The sequence below is a fragment of the Armigeres subalbatus genome, chromosome 2, assembly GCF_024139115.2.
Source record: "Armigeres subalbatus isolate Guangzhou_Male chromosome 2, GZ_Asu_2, whole genome shotgun sequence".
NCBI lineage: Eukaryota > Metazoa > Arthropoda > Insecta > Diptera > Culicidae > Armigeres > Armigeres subalbatus.
In genome coordinates this window covers 1,280,891-1,305,807 of record NC_085140.1, presented here as the reverse complement: position 1 = coordinate 1,305,807, position 24,917 = coordinate 1,280,891, and the positions used below count along the sequence as shown (strand labels likewise).

At 42.1% G+C, this 24,917-nt stretch overlaps 1 protein-coding gene and 2 long non-coding RNA genes across 12 annotated transcripts in view; all 3 read left to right on the top strand.

Moving 5' to 3' along the window:
* Positions 1-1,408: 1,408 nt before the first annotated feature.
* Positions 1,409-2,030, top strand: LOC134213923 (uncharacterized). Its single transcript, XR_009979571.1, has 3 exons — positions 1,409-1,640; positions 1,714-1,785; positions 1,847-2,030. It is a non-coding gene; the product is annotated as an uncharacterized LOC134213923 (long non-coding RNA).
* A 3,161-nt stretch (positions 2,031-5,191) lies between these two features.
* Positions 5,192-7,983, top strand: LOC134213922 (uncharacterized). The gene is made up of 3 exons (XR_009979570.1): positions 5,192-5,321; positions 5,395-5,517; positions 7,387-7,983. It is a non-coding gene; the product is annotated as an uncharacterized LOC134213922 (long non-coding RNA).
* An 848-nt stretch (positions 7,984-8,831) lies between these two features.
* LOC134217420 (CLIP-associating protein) overlaps positions 8,832-24,917 on the top strand; it is a 128,650-nt gene continuing 112,564 nt past the window's right edge. For 4 of the 10 annotated variants that reach the window (XM_062696175.1, XM_062696174.1, XM_062696173.1 and 1 more), the window contains exons 1-5: positions 8,832-9,244; positions 9,650-10,042; positions 22,727-24,027; positions 24,088-24,275; positions 24,464-24,514. In XM_062696175.1, coding sequence (XP_062552159.1) covers positions 9,851-10,042; positions 22,727-24,027; positions 24,088-24,275; positions 24,464-24,514 — 1,732 coding nt within the window. In that variant the 5' untranslated portion in view covers positions 8,832-9,244; positions 9,650-9,850. The remainder of the gene's footprint in view (positions 9,245-9,649; positions 10,043-22,726; positions 24,028-24,087; positions 24,276-24,463; positions 24,515-24,917) is intronic. The other 6 variants (XM_062696179.1, XM_062696178.1, XM_062696177.1 and 3 more) reach the window with 4 other exon arrangements.

The following is a 24,917-nucleotide window of genomic DNA, read 5'->3' as shown; positions in this document are numbered from 1 at the left end:
CCGCGTATCGTTGACGGGCTAAGACTTTGGCTCCTCTGATTTTCGATCGCTCTATCGCGGCTTTGGCTTCTCTTCGCTCCTCTATCTTCCTCCAGGTCTCATCGGTGATCCATTGTTTTCTCTGGGTGAGTAGTTCGCCCAGATTGTTCTTGCTGGTGGCGATGAAGGCATTCTTGATAGCAGTCCATTGGTCTTCCACGATGCAACCTTTCGGAATATCTGCAACACGCGTCTCCAGTTCTTCAACGAAGGACCGTTTCACCGTGGCATCTTCCAGTCGGCGTGTGTTGAATCGTCGTCCAACTCTTTCCTCCTGCCGATGAATCCGCGCAATGCGCAGGCGTATTTCGCCGATGAGGAGGTGATGATCAGACGCGATATCGACACTACGTTTATTCCGTACATCAAGAAGGCTCCGTTTCCATTTTCGGCTGATGCAGATGTGGTCGATTTGATTTTCTGTGAAGCCGTCACGGGAGACCCACGTGAACCGGTCGATGAGGGAATAGCGATCCCCGATCACCATGTCGTTATTACCACAAAATTCTGCGAACAGCTCTCCGTTTTCGCTCATTTCGCCAAGACCATGGCGTCCCATAATGTGCTCATGGTTCGAGTTGTCGGATCCGATCTTCGCATTGAAGTCGCCCAAACAGATCTTGATATCACCCTTCGGAATTCTATCCACGACGGCATTGAGTTGACTGTAGAAGTTCTCTTTGCCTTGCAGATCGGCAGCATCGGTTGGCGCATAACATTGGATTATAGTAAGGTTTCGGACCCGTGCTCTAAATCTGGCAACGATTATCCTTTCACTTATAGGTTCCCACTTCATAAGCGCAGAGTGTGTCTGAGCGCTTAGTAGGAAACCAATTCCGCGATACCGGGGAGCGTGTTCACCTCGTAAACCAGAGTATAGCAGAATTTGTCCCGACGGCGTTCTGTGTTCTCCAAAGTTTGGCCAACGGACTTCACTCGTTAATTTGACGTATAATTGGTTTACTCATTAATGAGTAAACGACGTTTACTCTTTTAATTCGCGAAGTCGAAGCAAAATTCTTCACACAAACAATGACAGTTCTTTATGGGTTTTTACTGTAGAGCAACAGAGAGGAGGAGATGGCGGCCATGTTTCACTCAAACTCTGACAGATAGCAATGGGATTTCTCATAGGAGGGAAGAGCAGAATTTGCTTCGACTTCGCGAATGAGTTGAACTATTTAACTTCATATTTAATGGGTACTTGTTTACCCATTAAAGAGTACTTTGGTGGCACAGTGTAGATGCACGGAAAACTCACAAAACTGCTTACACTGAAAACAGTATTGTAGTAATTTTTACTATGGAGCCATATTTAAAATAACTATTATACAGTGCGTTTATGTCAAATCCAAAAACGGTTAAATCAACTACTTATTTGTTAAAAATACTATGCTGTTATTGGTTGACATGGTAAAAATAACAAGCATTCATGGTAAAGCTGTCTCAGAAAATTTAGATTGTGCAAAGGACGCCATTGGTGTGTATCGTAAGAGCGTTGAAAAAAGAAAATTCACCTAACCCATTTAGAATACAGTTTATTAGTATACGATAGGCATACAAATGATTCATGGCGAATTCAATAGTTCAGATCTTGGTTTGTATGTTGTTTTTCAATCTTCTATCTTCAGAATTCTACCATATTTACTAACGCAAGAAACTCTATCATTGCAGCCATCATTTAAAAAACTTCAAATATCAGCTCAACAGAGAAAATTTACAGCGGAGTAGTTACTCGGCAACTTGGTAAGTACGTTTTTATCTGTTATTATATGCAAGAAGTGAATTTATATTTTTGGTTTTCCAGATTTCGAAGTGTCTCAAAAGACGAAAGCAGCTATATAATATCCAGATTGTTACGTTTTCAAGAACTTCATTCTCTGAATGCATCCAACATGAAAGCTGCGACCGATCCGTTTCGAAAGATAACTATTTTGTTATATTTTTCACTACTACCATTTTTCTTTGCGAATACCTTCAGACAGAAAAACGCTAGGCAACATTTAAACATGTAAATACTTATGAGCTACTAATTAAAGATATGAGAATTCAAAAACATGTAACATTGTTTGTTTTGTTTGGATTTTGGTTATCTATTTTGCGTGCCATTGACTATACAACCATCGTCAATTTGAACATGCGATGATTGTCATTTTAAAACTATATTATTGTTAAGCTGACTACAAGCATGGTATTTTTGCTGTCATCGTTTTCTTTGTATCTATAGTAAATTTGACAACCTGTTTCGTTTGAAATAACTGCAGTATGTAGTCTGCACAAATCAAGTGGTGTTGTGCATTTAATTTAAACCACACGGTTAGAAAAAAGTACCTAATTTTAGGTACTTTTTTTCTCTTGCATCTCCTTCCCTCTTCCCTTTGTTGTCATAAAATGAAGAGCAAAACCACTCAACAAGGGCATTAAAGCAGGAACTAATAACCAATTCATTAAAAAGGAACTAATAATAAAGTTATTAGTTCCTGATTAAAGTGTGGGAACCCAACGTTGAGTAAACTCATGTTTACAAAAGTTGAGTGAAATTTACCTAACTTTTGATAGTTTATTTAAAATTAAGTATATTTTACTTAATATTAAGTGAATTTCACTTAATTTCAAGAAAAATATTTAATTTTGGGTTCCTACACTGAACCCCTGATTTTAGTGAAAAGTACCTAATATTAGGTACTTTTTCTAACAACTGTGCATCAGAATGGTAATTTTGACCTGGGTACTGCGGATAGAGCCGCTTTTCTGCACTCAAGTGAGCAGAGGGATATTTTGAAATCACTCCCATAAACAAAATTATTTTGCAGTTACTTGGCTGTCAAACATTTCCGCTCTTCGAATTTCTCTTTCCACGCTGCATGAGAGAGCACATATGCGCTAGACTCTACATGACTTTACGATTGTTTACATACGTTCATGCTCCGATCAGTTGCTGAATCTCGTGAAATTTCGTAACGAAGGCTTTGTAGTTGCATTCCCACTAATTTTTCATTCGAAATATAATGTGATAATATTTGTTACAAAGAATACAAAACTCAAACAAAGTTTATTTTTATTTTTTCCCAAAATAATAACAATACTTCTCAATATTAGATCAGAAACGAACATAACCACAATCTTCAATGTTTGGCTCCGGCACAATAGAAAATTTTGGCTTCAGTTTGACAACCAAATCGATTCTATCCGCACCACCCAGATTTTGACTGCAATGCTGTTTTCAGTGTAGAACCACCGACGAACCGACGTGTCACTTAATGGAAAATAATTCAAATTTGCTGCCCACGACGCCATGATGAAAAACCATCGAACACTACCGCCACCCCCATAATGGCTCGCGAAGTTTTCATAGCTCAGCCTCCACCCAACGTGTATTAACATTGCAGCGGAGTTGTGTCTTAGCTCATTTGACAGAAGCGATCGCCCGCAAAAGCAAATTACCGTTAAAAAGCGTGAGACAGTCAGAGAGCGCCAGTGACACGTCGGTTCGTCGGTGGTAGAACTCTACACACACGGTAATCGCAAAATACTCAATAATTAGTACAAAATACGCATTTCGGTGACCAACTGCCCGCTCGGAAAGATCTCCTAGACATCTCCCGCGATATCTCTGAGACAAAAAAATTAGTCTCCTAGATATTTTTCCTCGATGTCTAGTAACTGTCACACCTCAAATATGCCTCAAATGCAACAACCGTTTCTACCTCAATTTTAAACCGTTTGAGCCGATAGCGATTTGACAGATAGACTCTCTTAGATAACGCAGAGATATCTACTAGACATGGATACCACCATTCTTCTAGATTTTTGCTAGATATGACGGAGATATGGGTACCTTGATTCTTCTTCTTTTCATTTTTATTTATTTTTCGGATGTTAAATATTTTCAGTTATTTTTAGAAGCGGTTCGAAGCAATTTTTCTTTTTATTTAATGTTTTCAAATAATAAATTATATTTAAAAAGTTCGCTTCATACAATAATTCTTGAATATGTTTTCTGTAAACACACAGAGATCGACGAATGTGACAGCAAATGGAACCAGCTGCATTGAACATCGACCGATGGAAGCCCTGGAATCGAGCCTGGATAAATCAGGCATTTAGCCCAAAGGTTCCGTTCTCGGTCTTGCTACGAAGGACGTCTACTGTAAATGCGAACCTGTTTGGAAGAAAGGAAGGTGTTGTGTTGTGATTTCGGAATGTTTTTTTTTTTCTCTGGAATTGAGATTTTTTTCGGAATATCTTTCGGGAGGAATGACGACTGGATTCCACAAGGAATCTCCACTGAACTCCAGAAAGAACATTGTCTATCCGGTACGGGTTCTCATAAAGATGCGTTAAGCAACGAATCGTTTTGTTCAACAGATAAAACTTCGGATTTGAAGTCAGTACTTTAGAATTCTAATACAGTGTTACGCCGACAATATTGATTGGATTCCAGAAGGAACCGTGGAGGATTTTTCCTACTGTTCCATACGGTTTGGTATGGACGTACGCTAACATCGGCAAAAGATTTCGGATCCGCATGGGTTCGAAGATGGCTCCGCAGCTCGGCAATTCTATACAATGCCATATCGCAAATTCGCCAGATTGCTTCTATCTTGCGCCGCCTCGCAAGCTTATCTGCCATTAGAGCCAGGTCCACATCGGTCGATCCTATAGTTCTTTTATTTCATACTTCCTGTGCCATTAGAAAATAGAAGATAATTCATAAAATTTAATTAACATTTGACATAAAATCCTCAAACAAAAACTATTTTGGTTACCTGGGGTGTTTTATTATTTCCTTTGGTTTATTACTTAATTAGACGGCAATGCACACATAAATAATTTAATTTCACATTCACCGACGGAAACGAATTATTATAAATAAAATGGCGATGCAGGAGCATGCGGGCAGCGCTTACGCCGCAGACTACGCGGAAGGTAAATGAGAAATTTTTGACAGAACCGCTTCGGATCACAGGTAGACTGTGAGTTTATGGGTAAACTCACACACATGAAAAAGGCTTGAGGGGAGTTGGTTCGAGCCTAAGATGAAAACGAATCTTTACTAATGTGGTTTGCATCTTATCCAGGTAGATTCCTATTCTCTTTTAGACATCCTTCCATGCGGGTGCGTGCCGTTCCATATACTGCCGTGTATTCAAAGTGACAGCTGCCGCATCGTGCCGTTGCCGTTCCGTTGCCGCACTCCATTGCGTTTCCCTTTAATCGCGAGGTTGATCGCCGGAATTTTTTTTAAGTCGTTGGTGAGCTAAAAAACAAAAAGGATGCAAGTAAGTTAATATTTTTATTAAATAAAACGGAAAGTAAATTTATTTTGTTCCTCCCATTTTTGTTTATTCACAGAGTCCACTACACGGGAAAACGTTAAACGGATTCATGCCACCTGCGGGCACTGGTGTTACGCCACTCCATACAGCGCTGGCGGAATAAGCAAATTGGCTGAATAAATAGGATATGCTTGAGATGGTAATAATCTTTTGTGATGCTCCTTTCAATATATTCTGTGTAACACGGCGAATAACGTTGTTTGAGACCGTCGATCCAATGATTGAACGGTATTGCGATAGACCATGCTACGGTACCGAATGTCTGATGAAAACACTCCCAAAAATATGCGGCTGAAACACCGATATGCGGTATGACCAATTACAATAATCTTTCAATTATTGGACCGATTGGAGGGATTTGGTACATAGATGCTATGCCTACCTACGTTCTGTTCATTATCTTTTATGTCGTGAATAGACAGTACTCTCTATGTATTTGGCATGCAACCAAGCTTGAAACAAACCTTAGAACAAATTTGTGGGCTTTGTGGCCGTGCGGTTAGCGACATCAATCGTCTAGACGCATGTGTGTGGAGTGTGGGTTCGATTCCCGCGCCGGTAAGGAGAAAACTGTTCGTAAAGCGAAAAGTTCTCCACTGGTCCATTGGATGTTATGGAATGTTCACACTTAGAAAAAATTACCGAAGTCGGTAATTCGTTTACCGAATTCTCAACAGCTGAACGTTCGGTAATGAGTTCGGTGAACGAAAAAATTACAGATCGGTCGGTAAAATGTTTCGAAGATCACAGTTGTCAAATTTACCGAAATTTCGGTAACTTGTCTTTGCTGACTTTTCGGTATACGTTACCGAAAAACTGTAATTTTACTAAACACGTGGCAGGATTTCATTATTATTTTTTTTCTTGTTTTATTGCAGAAAGCAAAAGAAAACACAATTGGTTATCACATAAATATTTTTATTCGCAGCAATATGGTATGCATTTTCTTACAATTAACAATTGAGTCTATCTATTGAAAGACTCGGAAAGAACAGTAAACACGTTTTCCTTTGCATGAGTATTGCGAGCGGCGTTATAGAACATTTACTTTTTACATGTTAGTCTTGAAGGAAATCGTAAATATAATTTCATCATCCGTTCCACACATCTGTGATGAATTATACAATAGAAAAAGCGTCATGCCGGTGGACATCAGGAAGCCGACTGAAAAAACGTGAAGATCACCGGCAACGGAAGCGTCAACTTGTTGATACGAACTGTAAAAGAACGATGTACAATATAAGGGTAATGGTATCTCTTTATTCACTTCATTACACTTACCTTTCTATTGTAAGCAATGTGAAATAAAAAAAAAAGGCAAAAACACGGTTGTAGGAATGAATAAAAATTCCACACTTCCAATTCTTCGGCTTCCAAACTGCGCAAAAATGGTAGATGTCACGTCCAACATTACCGAACTGAACAGTAATTTATCGAGAAAATTACCGAAACTTCTGTTAATTGCCAATTTACATTATTTTTCGGTAAACTTTTTGACAGCTCCTAAAGGGGGGAACGCCAATCACCGAAGTTCAGTTGAATTCTATGTCAACAAACAAAAAATTACCGCATCGACGGTAAATATCAAAATTACCGAACTGACCAGTAAAAAAAGTTACCGAAGTCAGAAACTCTGTTTAAGTGTGTCCTATCCGTTGTCTCATGCTAGATGTTAAGTGTTCAGTCTGTGCGACTTCTGGTCGAAGACGGTGATTCTGTCTTTTTTTTTAAGTCCCCTACGAAATGCAGTGGAACGGCAGCGGAAATGGCAAGATTTGACAAATCTTACCACTTCCGTCGCCGTTCAGTTACATTGCGTTTAGGACAATATAAGGAACTGGTATCCTGCAGAGTAGTCAGCAGAGGAGGATACTGCCGAGTTTTATGGTTCATACAAAATGTATTTCAAGGGGAAGCGTTGGGATTCAAAATTGCCAAATACATATCATAGTGCATAAGAAAAGCACCACATTAATAAGTAGATTAATTGTTTTAATATAATTCACAGGTGGAGTATCCAGCTTGGTAATGGCGGAGATAAACTGATAATAGTTCCAGCAAAAATATGGATGATGTAAAAACTATGTAAAAAACTATGTAATATAATAGCAATAATAGCAACTTTCCTGTGTTGGCTTTATTTCAAGAAAATTGAAAACCACCTAAATTTAAATATTACCCTATATTATGGTTTGAAAAATAGTATACATATTATAATATAGTTATCATATAATTGAATAATTATTGCACAGCGTTTAATTTGGATGAATAGCTTAATCATCAAAAAATCATACTATTCATCGTCTTTATTATATATAATCAAACCCCAAATGATCGCACGTAACAAAAACGAAGATAAACTAATGATTCATGGTAAAATTGCTTCACAAAAATGCATGGAAAAGTTGGTGTTTCTGAATGGTAACGATACTTAACAACCCATTCGATGTATCATCCAAAAGCTAAATATTTTAAGGGTTATCGTAAATATCATTCGTGGTATAATTAACGTACGGTATTTCATATGATTCCTCAAATAATTCAACTTTAATTTTCTATACTCAAAAAACGATTACTAGAAAAATAGTTGAATAATTCCATTTTATTCGGGACGTTTACTCATCCTTCTCTTTCAAGCGCATGAAGGGGATAGGATTTGTTTTCATCGGAAAACGCTTCGGAAGCGTTTCCCGATGAAAACAAAACTTATCTTCTCCATGCGATTGAAAGAGAAGGATGAGTAAACGTCAGCAAGCTCTATGCCCGAATAGATTAAAATTATACGTGTATATACATTATACACTAATAAAAATCCACACATTTTTATTGGCAAAAATCTAAAGAAATTTACAAATAAATTTTATGTGTGCGTAAATAACCACCCACTATAGGAGAATCCACATAAAGGTTATTAGTTAATAACAGTTATGTGTGTTTCCACATATATGCTATGCGAATTCACATATCCGTTATGTGGGAGATGCTATAGTCAAAATTTATGTGTGCCACACATAATGGATATGATTGGATTTTTGTCAGTGTATAATTAATTTCCTGTGCATATGCACAGCCAAGATATTTAACACAAAATTAAATAATTTTTTCCAAAATTAAGTAAAATTCACCTAATAATAAGTAAAATATACTTAATTTTAAACAGAAACTAACCAAAAGTTAGGTGAATTTTACTCAACTTTTGAAAATATGGGATTACTTCACTTTATGTTCTCACACTTTATTGCCCTTGTTCAGTGCGCACATGGTTTTGCTCTTAATTTTATGACAACAAATGGAAGGGAGGGAGATGCAAGAGAAAAAAAGTACCTAAAATTAGGTACTTTTTTCTAACCGTGTAGTGCACTTTAATTCCCGCCCAGTATAGTAATCTTGACAACTTACAGGTTCAAGCGCATGCTCATTAGCTCACCCCTCGATCATACTTCAAAATTTAATGTCAATTTTACCATTGCCGAGTTTGCTGTCCGTGAGTGAAAATATTATGGATTGCAGAAAAATTGTTCAAATTTAGATATTTTTCCTTAAAAAAACAAATGTTTAGTGCGTTTTTAATCTTCACAATGTTGTTCTGTGTAGTAAGAAAAGGGATATGAATTCGAATCAGCAAAATAGCATATAATGCCAAGTAATTGTACGTAAAAAATGGGGTCTTATTTTCTCTGAATACATCGGTTTTTAAAAACAAGGAATCAGTCAAAATGGATGACAAATCAGCAGTATAATATATATTATTCTGCTTATTAAATATTTCATTGAAGTTAATTCGTTTAATATCAAATATCAGTTCTAGTGACGATTAGTTTTACTTTTGAGACACGATTAACGGTATTCCACTGTAAATGGTGAAGGTATGTATTAAAAATGATTTTTATAGTATTTTCAAACCAAGCAAACAGTACTACAAAATCCAAAATATTGTTTCTGATGGCAGCTTGTACTTAGTATTTATTTTATATTGACTAACGTAAAACCTTAGCATTTATTCCACAAAGTATGTAACATCGGGTAGAGTCATAATGTGAATTTTTTTTCTCTTATAATGGAGAACGCATACATTTAAAAGCTGCCTCTAAGCATGCATAAACAATTACTAATACAACCTAAGTTATGCGTAATCAACTCGTAAATATTTATTTACACATCCCGATGATTAGGTCATACGCCGCAATTTTGTCTCTATGAACACCTACATCAACAGTTCAACAAGATGCAATTCACTACTAAAATTAATGATATTTTTCCATTTGTTTCAGGGGGAAATTATTCCATAAGCCGAACTGAAGTTTCATATAGCGAGTGACCAGTTTACAGTAAAAGTGTGTTCTTTTAAGAAAAGATCAATGTGAATAGAAAAATAATTCAACAACTAAGTGCAAGAAAATTTACAGACATTCCAAGAAAATCCAAAGTTAATCCAGCATTATTTCAATCGTTTGATATTTGCGTGCACGAAAATGGCATACCATAAACCGGCTGATATAGACGGATTCATCACACAGATGGCCAAAGCGGACATGCGAGTTAAAGCACAACTTGCGGAGGATTTGGTATTGTATCTAAATGACTCCGAAAACTCAATAGAATGCGTGGATCTTGGGCTTCTCATAGATGGATTGATCCCGTGGATGATTGGAAGCCACTTCAAGGTACGTGTGTGTCTCCAAAGCAGTTTTGCATTGCATTTATTATTTCTGATTACACGCATCGATGGTGCCCATCCCAGTTTCTCAAGTTTGATTATTGTGCATGGTCATAACTTGTGTACGGAATAGTTCAGCAGAAAAATATGTCGTTAATGTATATTGTTAGGAAAAAAGCATAATGTTGGCTACTTTTTTTTCCTGCATCTTGCTCCTTTCTTTCAAGACAAGAAAATGTTTAGCGATACCATCCATCCAACATTAATGTGTGGGAACTTCATCATCATATTTATGATAATCATTTTAACAGAGTTAAGTTTTAAAAATAACCAAATTTTGAGTAAATTTATAGCTAATACTACAGCCTGAATAACATGTTATTCAAATTATCGACAAAAGAAAGCTAATCAAAATAGACAAATAACGTGTTACAAGGCCCTAGTGCGAACATAGTATAATACTGTGTTCGATAGCTACGGGATTGGTACCGGGAATTTGTCCTGATTGGTCGATGGCAGATCTTCCTGGGATCCGTTGGACTGGGAGAGTTTGGAACCAATTCACAGCAGTGAACCAATTTCGGTGCGGCACGAATAACACTCAATTTTCACATCATACAAAACACCATAGTCCAAATTAACTTTATTTAAGAAAACGGTTCACTGCATTTTCATTTAATAGTTTAAATATATTGTTATTATTATTATAATCTTTATTAAAGAGGTTTTTAGCCCAAGGCTAGTTCACCTCCGATTAGTTTAAATATAATTTATTGTGAAATACGACTGCTCACATGGATCTTAACGTTACTAGACTAAGTGTCGAAAAATTGATGGCTTCTAACTATATAACATTTTTCACAAAGAAAACCTGAGAAAGAAAACCAAAGAAAAGGCTGATTAAAACGCGGAAATTGGTTTGGTAGCGCCGACGAAGAAAGCTCATCAAGATAGCCGAATAACGTGTTACAAGGCCTTAGTGCGAACATAGTATAATACTATGTTTGCACTAGGGCCTTTTAACATGTTATTCGGCTATCTTGATGAGCTTTCGTTTGACGATGAATATGATTTGAATAACACGTTATTCAGACCGTAGTGCGAACATAGTATAAGAGTAAGTAAATTTCATCTGCATAGAAGTTTTAAGTCCTGTTACCACACTGTTCTCCAAAGTGGAGTGTAAATGCCTAAAAATAGGTTTTTTTTTATTGCAGTGTAGCTGCTATTCATAATGCTATCAGAACTATTATGTAATCATAATGACAAATATTTGATAAGAAAATTATTTTGAGCTTTTAAATTAGTGGACAAGTAAAGGACAAAAATTTGTCAAGTGTGCTGTATATCCATGTCGATATCTACTCAGTTTTATAGATAACTGGATGAACTTGACAAATATTTGTAACTAGTCGACCCGGCAGATGATGTACTGTATAGTAAGCAATGTGCGTTGTGAACTATCTATGCCAAATTTCAAAACGAATCTTGATTTTAGTTGTTCACGTTTTACTCAACCTAACTCGTGATTTTTGCATGAGGAAATTGTTGATCGAAGCAACCGGAAGTCTATAACTATGATCAAGGCAACCGTAGAGGAAGTGACGTCTTCTTTTCTTTTCATTATCAATTCGCGACTACGAAGGTAAATGCTTCACGCACAGTCTGACAGTTCCTTATAGGATTTTACTGTGGAGGAACAAGAATGGGTGATTGGCGGCCATGTTTCACGTACAGTCTGACAGATAGCAATGAAATTTTCCCATAAGAGTGAGTAGAGGCATTACCTTCGTATTCGCGAATCCATCCGTTAAGGTCACTCCCACAGTTGACAGCCACGCGTCGTCCAGTGCACACGTGCCTGCGTGCGTTATCTACGTTATTTTTTTGAGTTCTATCCCGCGACCAACTCAGGGTGTCTTCGCAGCAGAGGTGTGTGATACGCTAAAATTACGGTGATCTTCGGTGTTCCGGTGTGTTGGGATCTTCTGTGAAAAAAAAGATGTCCAAACCAAAAAAAAAAGATACTTCTGGCAGCGTGAAGGCTCCCAACTGGATATTTAAGATTAAATTGCGCCTGTGGTACTGTTTGTGATAGAGACAGGGAAAAGAGACAAAAAAGGGGATACCGTCACAAGTCCGCACTCTTCAGTCTGCAGTTACTGTAAACCAAAGACACAAAGGTAGGTGGAATTTATTCACACTTTTCCCTACTGGCCGGCCAGCATCATGCTGGTACCTGGCCCACCAGGGGACCCAGGGAGACCTGGAAGTGGTCAGAGCGGGCTTGGAAGCAAACTGCTAGGTGATTTCACCGGGCCGCTGCTTCCCAGTTTTATGGATCCAGAAGGTATTGCTGGGCAGTTACAGTACCTACGAATGGAAGCCACCAGCGGATCGTTACCGCAAGATCCGTTTTTATTACGCTTGTCTGTGGAGAAAGCTTTAGGTGGCCCCATATTCGAGGCTTTCAAGGAGAATCGAGGGACCTCCTATGTCCTTAAGGTCCGGAGCCAAGAGTAAGTCAATCGACTGCTCCGTATGAATAAGCTACAGGACAATACGTCAATCCGGATTAGCGAACACTCATCTTTAAATCAGAGGAAGTGCGTTGTCAGCAATCAGGACGTCATTGGTCTAGGCGATGATTATCTCCAGGAACAGCTTGCAGCACAAGGCGTGAAGGAGGTACGGAGGATTACGCGACGAACTCCGGAAGGAACACGCACAAATACGGCAAGTATTATTTTGACCATCCGAGGAACAGTCATCCCGGAGTACATCTCTTTCGGATAGACAAGATGCAAAACTAGGCACTTCTACCCATCACCAATGCAGTGTTTTCGCTGCTGGGAGTATGGACATACTAGCAAGCGATGTACAAATCCTATCCGCATCTGTGGCAGGTGCTGCAAAGACCATCCGAGCGATCAAGAGCCAAGCAACATAGAAGATCAAATTGGAAATAGCATAATCACAAAGGATGCTATAACTAGGACCCCTTGTACGGAAGATCCCTACTGCAAACACTGCAAATCCAGTGTCGAGCCGGAAATGCCCCGTCTACGAAAAAGAGGTGACCATCCAGCGCATCAAAGTCGACAATGACGTATCGTACCCTCAAGCGTGCCGAGAATTCGAAGCTCGTCAAAGTGCCAGCACCAATAGTGCCACATTTTCCGGAATTGTCAACGCTAGCAAAGACGATGAAATTCATGGGCTCAGGAACGCCATCAAGAAGCTCCGTACGGACTCGGACGCCAAGGACAAGCGGATGGCGGAAATGGAACAAGCTCTTCAGAACCGCTCCGTCGTCGGTCGAGACAGTGAAGGAACACGGAACAATCGGTGAACTAGTAAAGCATCATTGATTATCAAACCAAAGACGACATCTCGCAAACGAGGAGGAAAAAAAGGAAGGTAAAAAAACTAACTCTTCTCAGTCCTACCCCCGAAAACGACAAATCTACATTATGCAAAACAACCGAGCGGAAGCCGACTGAGCGGATGAGTCCCCAGAATACCAATTCCAAAAAAGAAGCAGTGGATCCCTTGGGTAGCCGGGGCCTCGTCAGAGAGGACGTGAAAATAAAAATAAAAGGACCATTACCACCTGATACTCCTCAATCTCGGAGTAACACGGATCAACAAATTCAGACTATGAACATCGATAAGCTAGAGAATCCTTCAAAGAACGACATGGCAGGAATAAAAAACCCGAGGCGCAACGCTTACAGAAGTTGCCGTCAGCTGCTCAATCCTTTAAACCCTAGGCCTCAAGTATCCTTCTTTCCTCCCCTAGGACTGGAGGCTACAAACTCAGTCCTGTATGACCAACTTCATCAAATTCGTTACGGTCCCTCTGCCGTTATTACCTCAGGTTGTTCACACTCTTCCTTTGGGACACCTTTGCTTTTGGAAGGAAGCCTTCCGCCACCTTCTATAGGTGATTGGTCTTGTTCGCCAAATCCTTCCACTCAAATTCCGGCTCTTTCTTCTGTTGGGACACCCTTGCCTGTAGCGGGTGGTCTAGTGCCGCCTTCCACCGGTGAGGCTCTGTTTTGTTCGGTCAATTCCTTCCTTATAGATCACTGCCCAAATCAGAACTCCCCACAATTACCTTCTTCGATTCCTGGGATCTTACCAATGACGAGTGTTACATTACCAATGTGACTGCAAAGGCCCTGACAGAAGCAATCTCTGCCGACGCTGCGGATTGGAGGGACATAAGGCACAATGCTGCACGAACCCTCCCAATTGTTTGATTTGTTCCAGCAAAGCTGTGAACAGCAAGCACCCCATAGGGGGTTCGATGTGCCCGGCGTTTAAGCGTGCTGCAAAATCACAGTGCAGGTAACGCAGCTGGCTTGCTCGGCCTCGCCTGAGTGTTTGGTGTGCGCAGGTTTAGAGGAAACGGCGGAACACGTGTTGTTCGTGTGCTCACGTTTTCGCGCAATGCGTGACCACATGCTTGCCACATGTGGTCTGGACACTACCCCGGACAACCTAGTTCGGAGGATGTGTAAAGATGAAGTTGGCTGGAACGCCGTTTTATCGGCTATCGCCCAAATCGTCTCGGAGCTACACAGAAGGTGGCGCGTGGACTCAAGGATGGCTAGTTCAGGCGCAAATAGGAAGTGGTCCAAGGGATCGGAGTCGGCTTCATGGGTCATGCTCTGTGGTCGAACTCGATCCTTTTATCGAACAAGTGGCCGCGCGAAGAACAACATGGTATCGTCGCTTTCGCGGCGTTGGTCAACCGGGCGGGTTCCGAGCCCGAGGACGGAAAGGGGTCCTCGTCAAGGCTGGGGTAGGCGTAGGCACCGCGTCGGTAAGTCCCTCTGTGTGCTGGCGAATAGGCCCTATCGCAGAAAGGTCAATTTGGGGTGCGCGCAGCATCATCATGCTTGATACCAGTCGTGCAGAGGGAAGCAGGCGCGAAGTCGACCCTTCCCACCTTCCGAGACACAGGGCGTGGTAAGGCCACCTGGAAAGCCGGCAACGCGCTGGCACGATACCATGGTGTTCTTCTAAAAAAGCGAGTTACGATGTTCGGTGCTGCAAGGACACGCAGCAAACCTCGAGGGTGCGTTGTGCACTGGCCCTCCTTTGAAGCATTACTTTCTGGTCGTACCGAAGGGACTATGGGCTTGGCGGCAATGGAAACGGTTTAGCGGGTCGGGGATGTAGTCCTGCCTCCCTCGGTGATCCTTAACCCCACACTTCCTGGTCAACCCAGGATGTCTGTTGAGCAGATACCCCCTCCATTGCTTAGGGAAAAAAAACACACACACACACACGGAAGGGACTATGGGCGTGGAGGCAATGGAAACGGTTTAGCGGGTCGGGGATGTAGTCCTGCCTCCCTCGTTTGCTGTTGGAGGTGATCCCTAACCCCGCACTTCCTGGACAACCCAGGATGTCTGTTAAGCAGATTCCCCTCCATTGCTTAGGAAGAAAAAAAAACACACACACATGAGGTGGTCACTTCAGCAGTCCGTCGATGGCGAAGAACATAAACTGGAGAGTTTGTGAAGAATATACCCATAGCGATCACCAGGCGATCCGATATAGTGTTGGAACACGAACGCCGACGGTACGACGGGAGATAAGGTTTAGTTGGCGAAGATGGAAGACGAAGGACTTCGATAAGGATTTTTCTATCGAAGCACTTCGAGCGGACAGCGACGCTATAAATCTTGACGCAGACCAGCTGACGGAAACGCTAGCGAGGGCTTGCGATGCGACGATGCCGAGGATATTGGAGCCAACGAATAGTCGGCGGCGAAGTTACTGGTGGAACGAAAATATTGCCAACCTTCGCGCTGCCTGTCTCAGAGCTAGGAGACACGTTTAGAGGTCACGGTCTGAAATGGTCAGAGAGGAGCGAAAGATAGTTTTCCGTGAAGCTAGAGCGGCTTTCAAACGGGCGATCCAAATCAGCAAGTCTAACTGCTTCAAGGAGTTGTGCCGGGAAGCTGACGCTGATTCTTGAGGTAACGCTTATCGAGTCATGACAAAGAAGTTCAGGGGTCCTGCGACGCCAGCCGAAATGTGTCCGGACAAGCTGAAGATCATCGTGGACGGTCTTTTCCCGCAGCATGGTTCTACGACGTGGCCGCGTTCGCCGTATGAAGATGACGACCGAGTAACCGCTGCAGGTATGCAAGTCTCCAATGACGAGCTATTATCAGTGGTGAAAGGTTTGAAGATGAAAAAAGCTCCGGGTCCGGATGGAATTCCAAATTTGGCTCTAAAATCCGCGATTTTGACGTTCCTTGACCTGTTCAGGATGGTGCTGCAGAAGTGTTTAGTAGATGGTAATTTTCGGGATACGTGGAAGATCCAGAAACTGGTGCTGCTGCCGAAACCAGGAAAACCGCCGGGGAATCCAGCATCGTATAGGCCCAAATGTCTGCTGGATACATCTGGACATTCTGGTTTACGACACTAACTCGGGGCAGAAATCGATCAGGGTTACGGCGGGCGTTCCACAAAGGTCCATACTAGGCCCGACGTTATGGAATGTGATGTACGACGGGGTGCTAATGTTGAAGTTGCCCATAGGTGTAAAGATTTACGGATTCGTGGATGATGTCGTCCTAACGATAACCGGTGAGTCACTGGAGGAGGTGGAAATGCTGGTGGCGGAAGCGACCGACGCAGTAGAAACCTGGATGAAGTGATGCTGGTCAGCAACTGCAAAGTAATCCAGCGGATGTAGATTACCATCGGAGGGCACGACATCCCATCGGTGCGGACTCGTAGACATCTAGGTGTGATGATTGATGACCGGTTGAACTTCAACACCCACGTGGACTATTCCTGTGAAAAGGCGGCTAAAATGATCAGTGCGTTAGCGGTCCGAAAGGTAGCAGTAGGCGTCTTCTTGCGACAGTATCATCCTCGATACTAAGGTACGGAGTTCCAGCCTGGGGAGCTGCGCTCAAGACGAAACGTAACCGGAGGAAGCTGAATAGCGTGTTTCGTCTAATGGTCATTCGAGTCGCGAGTGCGTACCGAACTGTTTCGTCGGAGGCAGTTTGCGTTACCGCAGGGATGATTTCAATCTGCATAACTCTAGCAGAGGATATCGAGTGCTACCAACGGAGGGATACCAGAAATGTGAGGAAGGCGGTGAGACTGGACTCTATGGTGAAGTGGCAGCAGGAGTGGGACAATGCGGATAATGGAAGGAGGATGCATCGGCTCATCCCTAATGTGTCGACGTGGGTAAACAGGGAGCCTTACCTTACACAGTTCCTGTCCGAACACGGTTGTTTCCGCCAATATTTGCACCGGTGTGGCCATGCGTCATCGCCATTCTGCCCGGCGTGTATCAACGTAGAGGAGACTCCAGAGCATGTCATATTCGACTGCCCGAGGTTTGCGCAGGCACGTGGAAGAATGCCTCCCATAAGGGCGAGCAACATCGCAGAGCGAATGTGTCGCGATGAAGGTACGTGGAATGCGGTAACCAGAGTCGTGACGCAAATACTGTCAGAGCTGCAGCGTCGATAAAGGAGGGACCAGCAAGTAAGCGTCGGTTTGGAGGGAAATCCAGCACAGTGAGCAGTGTTTGGTCTCGAGTCGTCGGGGCGCCAGTGAACCGGAAGTCTTCTGCCAACCGGAATCGTCGAGCCGACCTCGGCACTCGAACCTCAAACCTGTTGAAGAAAGAGGAAAGAAGAAGGAAGTGCTTCGGGTATGTAGGGCACCTATAAGTGATGAACTTTGTACTCACTTAAAAATCACTATAACAAAGAATTAAAAAAATGTAGGGCACCGCCAGTGCGGACGTCACCGATCCACCACCGGAACTGTCGGACCACCTCTGCAACCCGAAGACGAAGTCGGCGCAATGCGCGAAAACGTCCCCTGCGATAGCCGCCGGTAGTCGGGGCACCATCAGTGCGGAAGTTTCCTGCACCGGAACTGGTGGACCACCCTCGACGCCGGCGGAAGTCAGGAGGATTCGAGTGAGGAAGTTTGTGGCACAACCGCCGAGGGATCGAGACAACGTAGCAGTGGATCTCAGCAAGCCAGTCGGCGAACTAGCCTAAGCTAGGGGCCGGAATTTTAGAAGAAGTGCATGAGCACAGCACATTTTTTAGCTGTTTGCGCGATTGATGAAAGTGAATTTTGAATGTCTAGTAATGAGTGGAAATAGATGATTGGTTTTGGCTACCTGGTAGATTGTCTTTGTACGCGATAGAAGACGAGCTTTTGATATCGACGGAGTTTAGGCGCTTTGTTGTCGAAAATCAAAATTAATGCTGAAAGATACTTCCGAGATGTAGAATGCAGTTTTGTTGATAAGACGTTAAGCGGTTCCTGGCGAAGCTTTAGAAATCTATGCGAGAGGTATCACAAGTTTTGCATTTCTGTAGATCTCGAGGTTTCACTACCGGTGTTTGCTAAGTGGTGAATTAGGACTGCAGGTCATTTTTTTAAATTTAGTTTTTTGCTGTATAGCAATGAACAGTATTAGAATTTATATCTGTAAAATAATTGGATCGTTTTTTTTATTTGCAAATCTGATCAAATTGATCTTAATTAATTATCTAAAAGATAACTCGTCTAGCTCGAACCTTTGTAGGGGTATGTGGCGGGACCATCATCATCATCAACTGATAAGAATTGTGATGGCGAAGATCAAAGGCCCGTCGACGCCAGCTGAAATGTGTCCAGTAATGCTGAAGGAAATCGTGGAAGGTCTCTTCCCGAAACACGGCCTGACTACGTGGCCACCGACACCATACGGCGAAGATGCGGAAGCAATTGCCGAGGATCGACAAGTGTCCAATGACGAGCTGACAGAAGCAGTGAGGCACCTGAAAACGAAAAAAGCTGGTCCAGATGGAATACCAAACGTGGCTCTGAAAACTGCAATCTTGGCATATCCGGATATGTTCAGAACGGTACTCCAGCGGTGCCTGGACGAGGGTAACTTTCCAGAAATGTGGAAGACCCAGAAGCTGGTATTGCTGCCAAAACCTGGAAAGCGTGTTCCGGCTGATGGCCATACTGGTTGCAAGCGCGTATAGAACAATATCGTCGGAGGCAGCATGCATTATTGTCGGGATGTTACACATCTGCATAGCACTGGAGGAAGATATCGAGTGTTATCAGCGGAGGAACACCAGAAACACAAGGAACGTGGTGAGAATCCGTGTTTGGCGATATGGCAACAGGAGTGGGACAGTACGGAAAAAGGAAGGTGGACCCACCTTCTTATTCCGAACCTGGCAACGTGAATAAATAGAAAGCATGGCGAGGTAAACTTCCACCTGACGCAGTTCCTGTCGGGCCACGGATGCTTCAGGAAGTATCTGCATCGGTTCGGGCATGCCAACTCACCTTTCTGTCCGAATTGTGAGAACGTACAAGAGACGCCGGAGCACGTGGTTTGAGGCACTACGAAGGGAAATAACCAGCTTAAGCTTGGAGAACGTTGATGAAGAAATGTGTAGAGAGGAAAGCACTTGGAAGGCGGTCGACAGGGTAGTATCGAGCATATCATCTGTTTTGCAAAAGAAATGGCGCAACAACCAAAGAGAATCGGTACCGGGAGAAATTCTTTTGTCGGGGAACTCTCCGTCGGGGTAGGCTAGAAATCGCGACGAAATACCACCAGCGACTGGTAGTCATGGCACCAGTGAATCGGACGCCCTTCCACCGGAATCGCTGGACTGACCTTGGCACCCGGCTGGTTGGCTTCGGTGTGGGAGCAACTCCTTTGCCGGGGAATTCTCTGTCGGAGTAGGCTAGATCGAGGACTAGACCGAGTAGAACGCGAAGAATTAGTTGTTTAAAGTCGTCGAGACACCAACCACTTCAAAGTGGAGGCCAAGGAGAGGTACTTAACAGCACAACAGGCCGACTTCTCCGAAGTAAAGCAGATTGGTAATACCGGAAAAGTGCAGGCATCGGCACAGAAAGATTTGATGATAAGCTCGAATGAGCTCGTAGTAGAAGACGCATCTTGCGGTCCCGGGAGGAGCAAGATAGCGAAGCTAGGAAATTTTTACCACAAAAACTTGACTTTTAGCGAAAGCAATTTTTGGCTAATTTCCTGCTGCCCCAAGACAACACATATATTTGACGCTGAATTATGATTCCTCGTTCGATTTTGAACAAAAATGATATTTATTTTATATTCTAAGTACATATTACCGTTTTCGAGATATTTCATATTTTTTACCCTTTAAAACTGTAAAAAAATGTAAAAAACTTACTCGTGATTCTTCATCACCAATACTAGTACATTATTATTTATTATTATTTAGTATTTATTTAGTCTACATCTAAACAGATAACACTGAATCAACAATTTGACGCCACAATACACGGTTCGAGGCCTCCATCCTCGAATACGCCCCACGCTCGGCAAGTCATTTTGCGCCTGGTCTGCCCATCTCGCTCGCTGCGCTCCACGCCGTCTTGTACCTGCCGGATCGGAAGCGAACACCATCTTTGCAGGGTTGCTGTCCGGAATTCTTGCAACATGTCCTGCCCATCGTACCCTTCCGGCTTTAGCTACCTTCTGGATACTGGGTTCGCCGTAGAGTTGGGCGAGCTCGTGGTTCATTCTTCGCCGCCACATACCGTCTTCTTGCACACCGCTAAAGATGGTCCTAAGCACCCGTCTCTCGAATACTCCGAATGCTTGTAAGTCCTCCTCGAGCATTGTCCATGTTTCATGTCCATAGAGGAAAACCGGTCTTATAAGCGTCTTGTACAAGACACATTTGGTGCGCCGGCGAATCTTTTTTGACCACAGTTTCTTCTGGAGCCCGTAGTAGGCCCGACTTCCACAGATGATGCGCCTTCGAATTTCACGACTAACATTGTTATCAGCCGTTAGTAAGGATCCGAGGTAGACGAATTCCTCGACCACCTCGAAGGTATCCCCGTCTATCGTAACACTGCTTCCCAGGCGGGACCTGTCGCGCTCGGTTCCGCCCACAAGTATGTACTTTGTCTTTGACGCATTCACCACCAGTCCAACTTTTGTTGCTTCACGTTTCAGGCGGGTGTACAGTTTTGCCACCTTTGCAAATGTTCGGCCGACAATGTCCACGTCATCCGCGAAAGAAATAAATTGACTGGATCTGTTGAAAATCGTACCCCGGCTCTCCACATGACACCTTCTAGCGCAATGTTGAACAACAGGCACGAAACATCACCTTGTCTTAGTCCCCGGCGTGATTCGAACGAACTGGAGTGTTCGCCCGAAATCTTCACACAGTTTTTCACACCATCTACCATTGCTTTGATCAGTCTGGTAAGCTTCCCAGGGAAGCTGTTCTCGTCCATAATTTTCCATAGCTCTACGCGGTCTATACTGTCGTATGCCGCCTTGAAATCAACGAACAGATGGTGCGTTGGGACCTGGTATTCACGGCATTTTTGAAGGATTTGCCGTACAGTAAAGATCTGGTCGGAGATGATGTTTGGGTTCAGTGTATCTTTCAGTAACCAAAAAGCACTTATAGCTCAATAAGAAAACTATTTGCATATTTACTGGCCTAATAACCGGACATGGGCCGAGTAGATATCATTTAAAAAATATTGGCCAGGTTCAGAATAATATTGGTCGTTTCTGTGACATGGAACGAAAAACCTCGGATCGGAACATCTGCTTTGCAGTTGTGATGCATTGTACAAGAGCAGATCCTAATTTCTGAATAATGGGTTTATGCAACCAGGAGAAAATTGGACTGCAAATCCTGGAAAGGTAGTGGGTTTTATTAATTCAATTTTGCAGGACTGGAAAGACGCGTCTTAGATTGTTTACTTGGTAAATGGCGATCAACCTACAAGAAGCGAGATGCGAATAGTTAATAGTAATCAGGGGTACACCCAGGGATTGCAGAAATCGCTCTCAAAAGATAACGAACAACAAACAAAAGATAACAATCACTTTAATAAAGATTTAAAAAACATAAAAATAAAATAATAACGAACAACGATTAAAGAGAGTCAAAAACCTCTTCGAATTATAACAAGCCATGAAAACAAAGCTATCGCACTTGTATAAGGTTCCCCCAAACACACGCGACGAGACAGTCGCGACGCGATTCTATCGCTTGACGACAGCGATTCTGTCGCCGTTGGTATGGAAGCATAAATAGAACAATGCCTGCAGCGACCCAACGATAGAATCGCGGCGACTAGTTGTCGCCGTCGCGGCGGTGAAATCACTTAGCTCTGGGGGAGCCTTAAGTTGGAAAAAAAACTGATTCGGATAGGCGGCCTCCACTGATGGGGTTTGGTAAAACGCTTTGTTCTCGCTCATTTCATGTTAGGGGCCATATTTTTTTCGCACAGCTGTGTAAAGCAAGTTTTTTTAACTTTATTTATGTGAGTAAAACAAGTTGAAATGCATCATTAGAACCCGTGGTCCCCACAATTGGGGCTCATTGAAAGAAATTTATCATGGGTTATAGCCCCCCGAATCAGTTCATTATCGAAACAGCTACCGAAAAACGTCTCTCACGGTATGCTACCTATCAAGAGTTTATATAGACATGATAAGTGAGAGATTTGCTCATTCTCCTTTGGATTCAAACCCTTGGTACACCAAAAAAGTTCAACTCAATAGACGCAGTAGTTCCACGCCTCAATAAAAAAATAGAAAAAAATATGATTGTGAAATACTAGTTGATGGTTATCGTTCTCATTTCAGATTGCTCAACGAGCATTGGAAGCATTCACAGAACTGATCGTGCGTCTAGGTCAAGATTTTAACGCGTATACCTCTACAATCCTGCCACATGTTGTGGATCGCTTAGGAGATAGCCGTGACACAGTTCGAGAGAAGGCACAGCTGCTGCTTCACAAGTTAATGGAATGCCGTGTAATTGCACCCCAATCAATGCTAGATAAGTTAACTGTTTGCTTCAAGCATAAAAATGCTAAAGTGAGAGAAGAGTTTTTGCAAACAATAGTAAATGCTCTGAATGAGTATGGTACGCAATCACTGTCGGTAAAAACATACATTCAGCCCATTGTATTACTTCTCGGAGATCCTGCTCCAACCGTAAGAGATGCTGCAGTGCAAACATTGGTTGAAATTTACAAGCACGTTGGAGATAAACTAAGAACTGATCTTAGGAAAAGAGATGTTCCCGTTACTAAATTCGCAATTCTTGAACAAAAGTTTGACGAAACAAAGAATGATGGATTACTTTTACCTTCTGCAATTAATTCAGCCATTGTAAATGATGATGTGGATACGGCTGTTGTTGCAAGACCAACAAGATTGGTTAAAAGAACCCCATCGGCGGCCACACCACGAAAACCGCTATTCGAAACGCAAGGGTCCGGTGATCTGTTGGCTGCTGGTGCGGTATCGTGGGAAATATTTGAAAACTCATTTGAAAACGTTCCGCAATTAACTATCTTTTCACAGAGAGATATGGATGAGCATATGAAATCCATAAATACTGTCGTAGGTGACAAAAGCATGGATTGGGAGAAGCGAGTAGATGCGCTGAAAAAAATACGGTCGCTTATTATGATTAATGTTCAAAATTCGCCCACATTCGCTCAGCAGCTTAAAGATTTGTCCATTGCATTCCTAGACATACTGAAAGAACTGAGATCACAGGTTATTCGTGAAGCTTGCATAACTTTGGCTTACATGAGCAAAGTATTAAAAAATCGATTGGATCAATTTGTGATATACATCCTGCAAGAATTAATTAATTTAATTCAAAACTCCGCGAAAGTCATATCGTCGGCTGGGATAATTGCTCTAAAATATGTGATCAAGCATACCCATGCTTCAAAAATAGTGCCAATAATTACCCAGAATCTCATGCAATCGAAGTCCAAGGATATACGTAGTACGCTGTGCGAAATAATGATCCTGCTGTTTGACGAATGGCCGACGAAGGCATTGGAAAAAAATAGTTTGATCTTAAGAGATGCTCTACGTAAAGGATTATCAGATGCCGATGGTGAGGCGAGAAGACATAGTCGTTGGTAAATATAATCTCGATATGTTATCACATAATGCTACAAAAATAAAATTCGAATTTTCAGTGCGTTTTGGAGCTTTCGACGGCATTTTCAGGATCTGGCAGACAGCCTTTATTCATCGTTAGACTCTGCAACGCAACGTATGATGGAAAAAGATCGCGACAATTTGGGAACAAATGGTACCAATTCTATGAGTGTTAGTTTGCGCGGCAGCAATAGTAGTTTGAACTCTGTCCCTGGTGGTGTGATAAGTATGTGTTTAGTTTTTGTCTTTTATGTACAACATGTGTTTTAGTCAATTTTGTTTATTCAAAAACTAATTTCACGAGTTTTGCTATTTATACAATTTAATCTTTTTATATGCGTCAAGATTAATGCGTGTCGTGATTAATAATAACATAAAAACTTATATTTTCCATCATTGCCTCATACTCATTAGAACGTAGACAATCATCAGGGTTGAGAAGTCCAGCTTCTACACAACCACCAGGTAATTATGCCACTATAACTATATAATAAAATCCTAGCATACAAGTAAATTTAAAGCATTTCGCATCAAATCGCATTTAGAGTTGTCAGCACGCTCTCTATTTTTAATGGATCTTTTTGGACATGGAGACTTTGCCACAAAAGCCCCTTTGTATACTTAGGCTCTGTCTCATTTGGATAATTAAACTGAAATTAAACTTAAAAGTGACATTTCAATAATTATCTCGCAGAGCAAGATTACTTTTGACAGATGTCGAATCATTTTGCATCGATGTCTTATTGGAATTGCTTATTACCATAGCTATTATAGCTATATATTATAGCTAGCCATTCTTATTACCGGGTTATTTGCTAATTTTCGAACTGTCACTTTTAAGCTTAATTCTCCAAAGGGTCTGTCTCAA